Consider the following 12,708-nt stretch of genomic DNA (forward strand, 5'->3'; position numbering starts at 1 on the left):
TCAGGTGTGGCCCAGGGTTCTAATGTGATGCTGTCCCAGTTGCTGCCTGCTGCTATTGAACCTACTTGAATGCATTCCTTTTACACCGTCAGTTCAGGGATTAGCACAGGTTGGAGTCCTTTAAACAGATGCTGGATAGGGAGTGCCCTATTAAGCATAGGCATATTAAGAGAGACAGCTTAACACCATTGTCTGACATTGAATCTGACTCCTATGTTCCTTAGGGTGTAGTAGGTATTACCACCGGCCGCATGGCCGGCAGTTCAAATCCCAACAGTGGAAGCCCGGCAGAGGTGAAGATCCGATCGCTAATAAGGCAAGTATACTAACCCTATTTTCCCCCCTAACCTTAACCCTCCCTTAGGGGTACCTAACCCTAACCTCCCCTCTAAGTGCCTAAACCTAACTCCCCCATCCCTGCAGCCTAAACCTAAGTCTCCCCGGGGGGTGCCTATACCTAAACCCCCCTTCCCCTAGCCTAAACCTAACCCTCCCTGGCGAATACCTAACCATAAGTCCCCCTGGGAGCCCTAAAATGTAACCCTCCCCCCCGTGGCTGTCCGTGCCCGGCTTACCTTTGTTTGGTATGTCGGGCGTCAGTCCCCTGGTGTAGGTCTAATGACAGCCGTCGAGATTTCGACGCCTGTCATTAGTACCTTGCCAGGATTAGACAGTCAGGAAGCCAGCAGTCGGCATTTAGACCGTCGGCATCCTGAATACATCCCATTCCTTCCGATCTGGAGGAAGATCTATCGGTGGTTTCTGATGGGGAGTCTTTGTCTATCCTAGAGGATTCCCAGCCTCAGGTGGATGTGGTTTCCTTGATTAGAGCAGTTAAATCTGTTTTACTAATCAAGGATGCGGAACCAGCACCTATATCCAATGCTCAAGTATTTAAACGGCAAAGGAAGGCAGTGTCAGAATTTCCTTCATCAGCGCAGCTTTAGGATCTTTTGGCGGAAGCTTGGTCTCACCCTAAAAGGCATTTCCCAATTTCTAAGCATAGTAATACTTGGCTGCCGATCAGACTTGATGGGAATCTCCTCCCCCGGTTGATGCGCATGTTGCCCACTTGGTTAAGAATACTACTCTTCCTCTTCCTAATTCAGCATCACTTAAGGATCCGACAGATAGGAAGTTAGAGAATTATCTCAAGTCTATTAATCCAATACGGGCGCTGTAGCTCGCCCAGCCCTTGCTTCTGCCTGGGTTGCTAAGGCCATCGGTAGCTGGGTTATTGCCCTGGAGGTTGGCCTTATGTCCGGTGCCCACAGGAATGATCTTTTGTCTCTCATAGAGTATGTCCGGGAGTCAGCTTCTTATATTGGGGGGCTGCCATAGACACTGGTATATTAATGCCCATGGTGTAGGCCTCTGTGTCTGCCAGGAGGGCCCTCTGGCTTTTTTCCTGGCAGGCAGAGTCTAAGAAGGCTCTTGGGGATATTTTCCTAGGTCCAGAATTGGACAAAATAGTGGCTACAGTGGTGGCATCTAGGACAGCCTTTCTGCCTTCTGGGGCAGCTCCTACAGTAGGTTGCGATCTTCTAATTTTCGGTCCTTTTGTCTACAGGTTAAGGCCAAGGGGTGGTTGGTCTCTAGATCCCAGAGTTCCTCTGCCAAGGGTTCTAAACTAGCAGGTAAGCAGCCCTGGGCCTCCAGATGGCCCGGTGTTAAGCCAGCAACAAGCCTTTTGCATGACAGGGCAGGCCTCCTCTTGGGAGATCCCAAGGTGGGAGGCCGGCTTCTTCTTGCTTTCAAAGTTTGGAAGGTGACCACGGAAGATGCTTAGGTAAGAGGGGTAGTCTCCCATGGGTACGTATTGACCTTTCGGGAACATCCTCCAGCCTGGTTTTTCTCCACGGTTCTTCCTGGGGATCGTAAGAAAGCAGGAGCTTTGAAGGAGTCCGTTCATTCTCTTCTGGCCTCCAGGGTCATTGTTCCGAGTTCCGTGTCTCAGCGGGGCTCGGGTTTCTATGCTAATCTGTTTTTGGTCCAGAAGCCGAACGGGTCATTCTGACCAATTCTCAACCTGAAGTCTCTCAACAGGTACTTAAGGATACCCAAGTTATTAATGGAATCGCTCCACTCCATTATTCTAGCCATGGAGCCAGGGGACTTCATGCCTTTCCTGGACATACAGGATGCCTATTTACATGTTCCCATCCATCCAAGTCATCAGCGATTCTTCAGGTTTCTGATTCTGGAGGATCATTTCCATTTTTGTGCTTTGCAATTTGGACTTTCCACAGCTCCTCGTTTGTTCGCGAAGGTCATGGAATCCGAAGCAGGGGAATCTGAATTTTTCCATATCTGGACGACTTGCTTCTCCTGGTCCAGTCCCTGGAGATTCTGCGGGAGCACGTCCGAGTCACTGTAGATCTTCTCCAGGCTCATGGTTGGGTCATCAATTGGAAGAAATTTTCTCTGAGTCCTTCTCAAGAGATGGTGCACTTGGGGGCCTTGCTGAACTCCAAGATTCAGCAAGTGTTCCTCCCAGAAGACAAGGTCCAGAACTTGCAGTCCAGGATTCGGTTGTTTTTGCATCACCATCGGGTGTCAATTCATTCTTGCATGCAGGTGCTGGGTTCTCTAGTCTCCACCTTTCGACATGGTTGAGTATGCCCAGTTTCATTCCCAGCCTCTACAAATGGAAATTCTAGCCAGGTGAAACAAATTCCATCTTGTGCTCAAGTTCTAGATGATTATTCTGTCTCAGGAGGTTCATCATTCCCTGTTGTTGTGGCTCCAGGAGTCTCAACCGGTCAGGGGACGTCTTTTTAGGGTTGAGGATGGGGTCCTAAGCACCACCGATGCAAGTCTTCAGGGGTGTGGGGCAGTTTCCTGTCAGTGGATCTTTCAGGGTCTGTGGTAGGATTTGGAGTGTCAGTTGCCGATCAACGTTCTGGAACTCTGAATGGTTTACAGAGCTCTTTGTCAGGCATTGCCGCTAATGTGGTGTCGTCTAGTGCAGGTACAGTCCGATAACGCGATGACTGTCACCTACATAAATCACTAGGGAGGCACTTTCAGTAGCGTCGCCATGAGGGAAGTCGCCTGCATCTTCCGTCATGTTGACAGTTTACATTCCGGGAGTGCAAAATTGGGAAGTTGATTTCCTAAGCCATCAGGATGTTTATTTGGGTGAAAGGGCCCTACATCCGGATGTCTTTCAACTCTTTGTTCTTTGTTGGGGTTTTCCGGACATCGATATGATGCCATCCCAACACAATCACCAAGTTCCGAGGTATTGCTCTCACACCAGAGATCTAGAGGTCTCTCTTGTGAACACTTTGTCAGTATAGTGGACCTTCCACCTCCTGTAATCTTCCCTCAAATCTCTGTGCTGTGCGCCCCTGTCATTATTGGCGCTGCTATCTATAAGATAGCAGCGCCGATGGCAGGGCCATGTACGAACGGTCATAACGCATGACCGTTCGGCCGGCTGTAGCTGTCGTTATCGACAGCTACAGCCTGGCATTAGCCTATCCCGGCTGCCGGCTCCACGCGGGGATCTCGCGATACTTGTGAGATCCCGCGCATGCTCAGTGGAGCCGGCCGGGAGAGAGACACAGCGCATCAGCACTAGGCTGATGCACTGCTGTCTCTAGCGGGTAGCGCCGGAGGGGGGAGTTAACGCTCCCCCTCTCCGGCCGATGAGATGTTTATATATCTCATCGGTAGTGCTTCCTGCTTCGCCTCGGTAAAGAGGCGAAGCGGGAAGCATTATAGCGGCACGTTAAGTGCCGCTATAATACATCTACCCCACTATGTGTTAATAGGTGATACATAGGTAAAAGGTGTAGTTAAAAAGCTAAGAAAAATAAATAAATATTTATATATGCTAAGAGAAAAACACATATAATTTGCAGGTGTTAAAGTTCTCAATAAAGTGTTAAAGTGTGCCACCCCAGAGCAGCCCAGCTACACCAACCCCGGGGGAAGCGGACACCAAACATCCCCAAAACTGATAACTATATCCAATTTGGGTCATAATAGCCCAATATAAGGCCACATGATAATATACAAATATATCTCATTAGAGAGCTATCTTACCTTGGAGTCACCCCTAAGTCCTAATGGCACTACAAGAACCAGCATGCCCTCCAAACGCTGGTCCCATCTATGCCAAAAACTATGTGCTAATATGTGATACATAGGTGAAAGGTGTAATTAAAATGCTAAGGATAATATATATATATATATATATATATATATATATGCTAAGAGGACAAAATAATAATTTGAAGGTGTTGAAGAGAGAAGATAAAGTAGACAGAGATAAAGTACCAACCAATCAGCTCCTAACTGTCACTTTTCAAACACAGTCTGTAAAGTGACAGGTGCTGATTGGTTTGTACATTATCTACATCCACTTTATCTCTGTCCAAGGTTTAGTAAATGGTCCCCAATGTACAGCTTACCCCAATCGTTTGTTCAAAAATGTCCACATATGCTTGATTCCATGTGGTGCAGTGTACACTGTACTCCCTCCTCCTGATTACAGTACATGTGCAAAATGCTAAAGAGGCCACATGATGCAGAAGCCGGCTGCTCCCATCATGCTCTGTCTTATTCTATGCTATAGGACCGGTGAAGGTTCTATAGCACAGGTAATGTGTGAAATGCCTTAGTTATTGTCTTGCTTATTACTGAACAAGAAACATGTTTTCTTATATTGTAGAGTGCATTTGATGGAAACCTTGAGTTCCAAGATATCAAATTTGTGTACCCAACAAGGGCTCAAGTCCAAGTTCTTCAGGGGCTAAGTGTTAAAGTTTCCAAAGGACAAACTCTTGCCCTGGTGGGCAGCAGCGGATGTGGGAAAAGCACTTCTGTTCAGTTACTGGAGAGGTTCTATGATCCCGTGGATGGAAAAGTGGTAAGAGCTGTGAAAATATATTTACCAGAAACATTATTATTTACTTTATTGGTTTATTGCCATCAGCCTGATTTTCATATGCAGTAAATACTGTCAGTTAGGCAGATACCATATTAGTATTGCAGTGGTTACACCTTCCAGGCAATTTTGGATTATACAATCATCTGATATTCTATGTATTTGGATGCTCTGAGGTCTAAAAAAAAGTCTAATACACAAAACATACCAACTTTTTTATTAATTAGGCCTATTCTGTTTCATTGTAAATTTGAGAGTGTATTTGTCAGTGCACACATACTTCCTGGCCTCGCAAGCTGCCAGGACCCGGACAGACTGCGGGAAGCTTTTGAATGTCCCCATGGTCCAGTGTCCCGCAGATCAGATGAAAGACAAAATTGGATTTTTGTACTTACCGTTAAATCCTTTTCTCTGAATCTATCTGGGGGGCACTGCGTTCCCACACTTACACTCAGGTCTTTGTTCGTGAGTGGGTTGTGGTTGATCTGTAAGTTAGACTAGGTGGTTCACCCTTGGTTTAGGGCTACTTTTGAAGTTGTACTGAAGACCACGGGTTGCAGTGGGGAGGAGCTCAGAGGGAGGAGCTACTCCCTTAAAGTTATACAAGTCTAAATTAAGTGCCAGCTCCTTCAGTCCCCACAAGCAACGCCATGGTCCAGTGTCCCCCAGATGGATTCAGAGAAAAGGATTTAAAGATAAGTACAACAATCCAATTATGCATAGTTCATCCAAGGCCGGCTCTTGGGGTGTTTGACCAGCGTGGTCGAACAGGGGCACCACCCCATAGAGGGCGCACCCCTCCTCAACATTCCGATTTCAGTGGGACAGTACTGTCCCGCTGTTCCACCCAAGGGCCGAAGTGGCCCGCGGGAGGTGTGCGGCGGTGTCGCAGCATCCAATCAGTGCTGGGAGAGGGCTGGGGGAAGCCCAGCTGGTGACGGAGTGCTGGGCTCGCCCCCAACCTGACGTTATTTGGAGGTGTGCTATGCGGGCACGCCTCCAAATAATGTCACTTAGGGGGCGTGGTCTATAGTATTTAGGCCACACACCCATTTTCGCTGCGAGCGACTATAGAGCGCACTTCAAAGAGCCGGCACAGGGTGCTCCGACCCCTGGAACCGGCCCTGAGTACACCATATATACAGAACAGTAACAGGATATTCTTCTGCTCCCGCTTATCCCCGTATTCAAAATAAAATTAACGAAAACGGGAAACTCCGAAGTTGGATTTGCGTAAAGTTACGAATTTTTCCTTAAAATAATTGTAAGACCCCCCTAAAGTTGTAAAAACATGGGGGAACACTATGGGTACCCCCGTTTTAGCCTTTAATTGAAAGTCGGGGATTTAAATAGCCGCAGCAGGTGTTTTTTTCCCGACATTGAAGAAGTGATGCCGAAGAGTACTTAGGTTATTTTTTTAGTTTTTTTAAGTGGTCCCATCAAATTTGGGGTACATGAAAATGGGTACTAGCATATTTTGGTGTCCCTAAAGTAAGTTTTTGAAAATTCTGCATTTGTGCACCTGCCGCTATAATTCTATTCTAGAAAACATCTGCCGCATACTTGCAGAATAGCCCTGAACCTATTTCCCTATTGTTTAACAATTTTTTCCCATTTTTTTTTTCACCCCAATTTTTAAATAAATTTTTTAGGGTGTCCCTATTTTTTTTTTACTTTTTTTGACACAGTTCTTTAAATGTCAATCTCAGGGGTGCAGGCTATTTTTTTTAAGCCTGCACCCCTAAACCCCAATTCTGCACTTTTTTTCGACACCTATTCAATGGGGAAAGTTATCACCGTTTTTTATCAAAGACGTTTCAAAACTGCGATAAGTCTTTGAAATTGAATACGGTGTAAAACTAAAACCAGTGATATTAACGCAAAAAAGTAAAAAAAATGCGATATTAACGCAAAAAACGATGTTATCGCACCCATATTGAATACCCCTAATAGTAGTATATAAAAATAATTTGTATGTATAGTATACATTGCAAGAAAATGTAAATTGTGTACATTTTATAATGATGACTTTGTTCTAATTAGGCATTGTGTTTCTCCAATTACAGCTTGCAGATGGAATAGACACAAAGTCAATGAATTTGAAGTGGCTAAGGTCCCAGATGGGAATCGTCTCCCAGGAGCCTATACTGTTTGACTGCAGCATAGCAGAAAATATTCAGTACGGAGCTCTGGACAGAAATGTGACTGATGAAGAAATTGTGGAAGCTGCAAACGCTGCTAATATCCACACTTTTATAGAAGGCCTGCCTGATGTAAGTACAGCAAATAAATGAATGAATGGGGTTTTTTTATGTTATATGTATATTCCAAAGGGTTACAACAAACAAAAGCTTATTACCAACCTTCATTGACCTAGTCTGTCTGCACACTTGTGCCTATAATAGTGCTGTCTATTTAGGACAATAACAATGCAAACAGTGATAAGCAGGTTGGATAAATCTGAGCTTCTACCTGACCCCAACTTGTCAGATCATAACTTACGCCATGGCCAACCTACAGAATGCCACCACTTTGCTGACCTGCACCTGTTGGTGACACCACAGACGATGGCCCTAAGCTACAGCCTAACACTATACTATACCAATAATAATTCCCTCACAATTTGGTGTAATACATATAATCCTTCTCAGGTTCGATACATAACACAGTGTAGGTGTAATCAATCAAATTGCAGTATACACATTCATATGGGCACAGTGGTAGAGCCCACACACAGCTTCAAAAAGCCGGCGCGCGCGCTTCGCAGTGTCTGTAGTCATCACAGATTGGAAATTTTCAATCTGTTATGTACGGGACCTGAGAAGGATTATATGTGATCCAACACAGTGTGAGGGAGCTGCAATTACTGCTACAGAGGAAATGTCCCCACAGCTAAGCAATACTATACAGATTCAACTGTGGGCCTGATTCACTACTGATCGCAATACTATGTACGCAAGTTGTTCAACTGCAACAGCAAGCAAATCCACTGCGGTCGCAATGCAAACTCAGCACTACATAAGGACGCCCACTTTACCATACGCACATCCATAACATTTAGCAGAATAGCGAAACCATCGGTACAATCAAGTACCATTGGACCCATACGCACACTTGTACAAGGTCAGACATCACTCAGAAATTGCTAACTGCGGCGCACGCTATGAGACCTCAGGCTGCGTATGGCCACGCAGTGGATAATTTATGCACGCCCATGCAATGGTGTTGAAATGCACTGGCACGCCTGCGTTTCCCAGACCATCCCCCCATCACCACCAACAAGTGGCACTTCCTGTCAATCACTCTGCGACGGGTCTGCGTAGTGATTTCAGGGGCTGGTTCGCGCACTGCGATGCGTACGCATGCGCGGAACGTAACAATCGGCCAACTGCGTGTATATTAGCAACTACGATCCAAGCTGAATCAGGCCCTGTGATAGATGTATGGCAGCACACAGCACGTTTATTACAATACAATCTGATTCTTTAGTAGTGCATTATTTGTAAATAAAAGATGGAACTGCAACACATATAGCAGCAGCACACAGCACTTTCATTATAACTTAATCTGATTTTTGAAAGTGCACCATTTGTGAGTGAAAGTTTACTGATGTTTTTATATAGAGAGATTCATTATAATAAATATATGGACAGAGGAGGATTACTCTCTGTACCTTTTATACTTATATATAAGAGTGAACATATGATACAGGGGCGTATCTATAATGGGTGCAGTGTATGCGGGGCACACGGGCCCCCGGGTCCAGGGGGGCCCCGCACCGCACCCCCTGCACCCATATTATTTTAAACTCACCTGTCCGTGGTCCCACGTCAGGTGTCAGCACTGCTCAGAACACCGGAAAATGGCCGCCACAGCCATTTTCCCGGTGTTCTGCACATGTGCAGTAGACTCCGGGCACACTCTAGTGCACGGAGTCTACTAATGCTCCGGTGGCTGGCCAGCTGCATTCCCTGATGTGATACCCTGTACAAATCATTGCAGGTTATTACTGATACAGAATCTGAATATTCTCCAGAACGTCGGTAACATTGTTGCCATCCACTTAACATTATCATAGAGTGGATATCACACCACACTGCGGACATCCTCAGCAATGCATATTATACTTATTTGATAGTGCAAAATCAATTTCTTGATCTAGTGTTGTATTAATAGAGGCACTTATAGTGGCATTCCTGCACACAACAGTTTTTAATCACTATATCTACAGTACCTTTATTCACATTTCTGTCATTTTACTAATACTTTGCAGTCATTTTTATATGACATTTTAATAAGTTATATTTTATTTAACTCTGTCCTTGTGCACCACAGAACACAAATCTTTGTCTTTCCATTTTTTCTATATCCGAATCTATTGTGAAGTGGTAGCACCCCCTGGCCCATTATACATTTATACTCTATAACATGGCAATAGGGCTCGTATAATTAACTGGATATAAATGATACACTGTGCGGTTGTTCTTTTTCTTTGGTACTTAAAGCACTCTTTCATGCCTGTGTCTCTTTACCTGCTAACGTACGAGGCCCCTGACTCCACATGATCCCCACTGCTGTCCACCTACCCCGTATGCAGACTGGACCTGCCACTCACTTATGTGTAATACAATAGCATGGTGAAATTAGTGCGGGACAGTAGTAATACGAGTATATTACAAAAGAAAAGACTAGACAACTGTATGATGGGCAGTGAGAGTGTTACAAGCAGTGAAAATAAAACCAAGATATAAATATATTTGTCATCTTTCCACTTTTATTTTGCAAATATTTAGAAATATAACACACGGGTTGGAGATAAAGGAGCTCAGCTTTCAGGAGGACAGAAGCAGAGAATTGCAATAGCCCGTGCCTTAATCAGAAAGCCAAAAGTGCTGCTACTGGATGAAGCAACGTCTGCTCTTGATACAGAAAGTGAAAAGGTAACTGCTAACGTCACACTATGACCTGACTGACTCATGTCAGCATAAACATGGTTCTGATTATTTCTCTCAGCACACTGTGTGTGATGGGTGTGATACAAAAGCTTGACAATAAAAATGTCGACATTAATTTGGTCACTATCCAAAGGTCGACATTACAAAAGTTACAGTACAGAAGGTTGACTGGTACAAAAGGTAGACATGGAAATGGTCGGCACACTTTTTTCTAACCCGAATCTTCACCATAACCCTAAACCTAACCCTCCCCTTGGTGCCTAAACTTAACCGTCTCCCTTGGTGCCTAAACATAACTGTCCAGTAAGTGCCTATACCTAACCGTCCCTTCTGCAGCCTAACCCTACGTAAGTGCTAACCCTAAAAACAAAAAAAATGATGAGTCGACAATTTCCGTGTCGACCATTTCCACGTCAACCTTTTGTACTTGTCGACTTTTGTACATGTCGACCTTCTGCAATGTCCACATTTTGTCATGTCAACCTTCTGTGTCGACCAAATCATTGTCGACCTTTTGTATGGAAGCCCTGTGTGTAAGCGTCATGTTGTCAGCAGCAGGTCCACTCTGAAAACACCTATATGGTTAAATATCCAATATCTTCACTTACTAAGGTAAAAGGTAGAACACTGATTTTTTTTTTAGGATTCACTCTCCTGAATTATGCTTCATCCCACAAAATAGCGGCTTCCACTGTAAATGATTCTAAATATAACTTGGAATGTACTACTACCTTACATTCTGTGTTCACAGTACATTTTCAAGGGTTATGTAATGAAGTGTAAAGTACTTAATGAATAACCTCTTTGCAAAGCTAAGTGAGCGGATTAGCAAATGTAAAATTCATTTTACATGCCCCCAAAAAAGTGCTGTTACGTACCAGTACATCCACATGTTAGAACCTATTGCATGAGGGTTATAATTAGAAATTGGATTTTTCATGCAAACTTATTTTTTGATGTACATGATCTAGATCTAGAATGAGATCTCAATTATTATCAAAATTGCATTTCCCTACTTTAACAGGTTGTCCAGAAGGCTTTGGACGATGCCAGACAGGGCAGGACATGTGTGGTTATTGCTCATCGACTGACAACAGTTCAAAATGCCGACATCATCGCTGTAATTCAAAATGGGAAGGTGATTGAGCAAGGGACTCACCCCCAGCTGCTGTCCAAGCAAGGCGCATATTACGCTCTTGTAAATTCACAAGTTACTAACTGATACGGGGATTTCTTTATACTAAATATTTTCAGGGTTAGATTGTGGGGTAAGATGGAATCCCGGCACACCATGCCCTTTGCCATCCACCAGCAAGGCACACTTCAGTACCTGGAGCACAGGTCATCCTGTATTATGGCTGGAAAAATGTATTTGATCAATAATTGATCACATAGTGAAAGTCATACAGATGAAGACGTACTGTAGCCTATGTTTTTGTGCAATGTTTATATTGTTGTGATACATACCATACAGGTTGAGTCTCCCATATCCAAATATTCCGAAATACGGAATATTTTTAGCATGACTGATATAGTGAACCCTTTGCTTTCTGATGGTTTAATGTACACAAACTTTAAGGCACACAATTATTAAAACAATTTAGTAAAAAATAACCTTCAGACTGTGTATAAGGTGTATATGAAACAAATGAATTTCATGTATGTACACAAACTTTTTTTGATGCACCAAATTATTAAAATATTGTATAAAATGACCTGCAGGCTGTGTGTATAAGGTGTATATAAAACATAAAAGCATTCTGTGTTTAGATTTGGGTCTCATTCCCAAGATATCTCATTATGGTATGTAAATATTCCAAAATACTGAATATTCTGATATCCAAAATACCCCTGGTCCCAAGCATTTTGGATATGGGAGACTCAACCTGTATGATGATGTGAACACTGTCACTTATTCCGTGACAAAGAACAAATATAAACAAGGCAAACCGAGCGTCTTTCATTTTTATCATTAATCTAACACTCTCTGCCTATCTGGCATAATTAGGCAAATATTATGAGGTAAAAGCTTTATTACTGGTGGTTTGGCCAGTTACACCAATACATTCGGTACTTACCTGTTCTGTGTATTCAACTTACCATATATGTACATATGTGTTGAGTGTATATAATATATAATGTTACCAAATTTTTGATGGATTTTTGAAAAGTGTGTAAATATATCATGTTACACAGGGTATAGAAATGAGGATTCCAGACAGACAGGTATATGGTAAAGCAGTGTCTTTTAATGGCAGCAGACACTGCACTTACTCTAGTATACATGAGCTTAGGCCTGGACACACAGGTATGTAACACAAATAAACATAAAAGTCCTAGCACTTCTCATACTCGGTAGTTAGCAGTGGTTTGTAGCCTCAATCGGCCATGCTCTCCTAGCATAGATACAACAAAGAAGAAAGAGCACTGACCATTAACAGTATCACAGTTTATTGATACCAACAATTCACTATACTATATATATACCAATATGAATTGCTGGTCACATAGACCTAATCACAATATTACAAATATAAATACAAAGATCAATAGATGAAAAATAAAAAATAGAAAATAAAAAACACAATATACTAAATCACTATTAAATATGCTGCACTTAAATGACCCAATAGAAATAATAACCACTAATATAGCAGTGGTACTATGCAGCATATGTACATTGGAATACACATCAAATAAAACAGCCTCAGGCGCCTAAAGACCTAAAATAAAAATTCCCTTCTGTTAAAAAGTTAATGAATGGTGTTCCACAGCCAACAATTAAAAATTCCTTGGCATAATGTCATAAAAAATATATTGATAAGAGATAAGTATTCCTTGGTTCTCTCTTATTCT

The 12,708-nt window shown here is 43.1% G+C and overlaps 1 protein-coding gene across 1 annotated transcript in view; it reads left to right on the top strand.

The window, feature by feature from the left end:
- LOC148542031 (ATP-dependent translocase ABCB1-like) overlaps positions 1-12,333 on the top strand; it is a 190,343-nt gene extending 178,010 nt beyond the window's left edge. Inside the window, exons 26-29 of the mRNA XM_088473936.1 lie at positions 4,682-4,879; positions 6,964-7,170; positions 9,691-9,837; positions 10,877-12,333. Of these exons, the coding sequence (XP_088330062.1) occupies positions 4,682-4,879; positions 6,964-7,170; positions 9,691-9,837; positions 10,877-11,074 (750 nt within the window). The 3' untranslated portion in view covers positions 11,075-12,333. The remainder of the gene's footprint in view (positions 1-4,681; positions 4,880-6,963; positions 7,171-9,690; positions 9,838-10,876) is intronic.
- The last annotated feature ends 375 nt before the right edge of the window (positions 12,334-12,708 follow it).

This window comes from Taudactylus pleione, unplaced genomic scaffold (genome assembly GCF_031769625.1).
Source record: "Taudactylus pleione unplaced genomic scaffold, aTauple2 ptg000016l, whole genome shotgun sequence".
Taxonomy (NCBI): domain Eukaryota; kingdom Metazoa; phylum Chordata; class Amphibia; order Anura; family Myobatrachidae; genus Taudactylus; species Taudactylus pleione.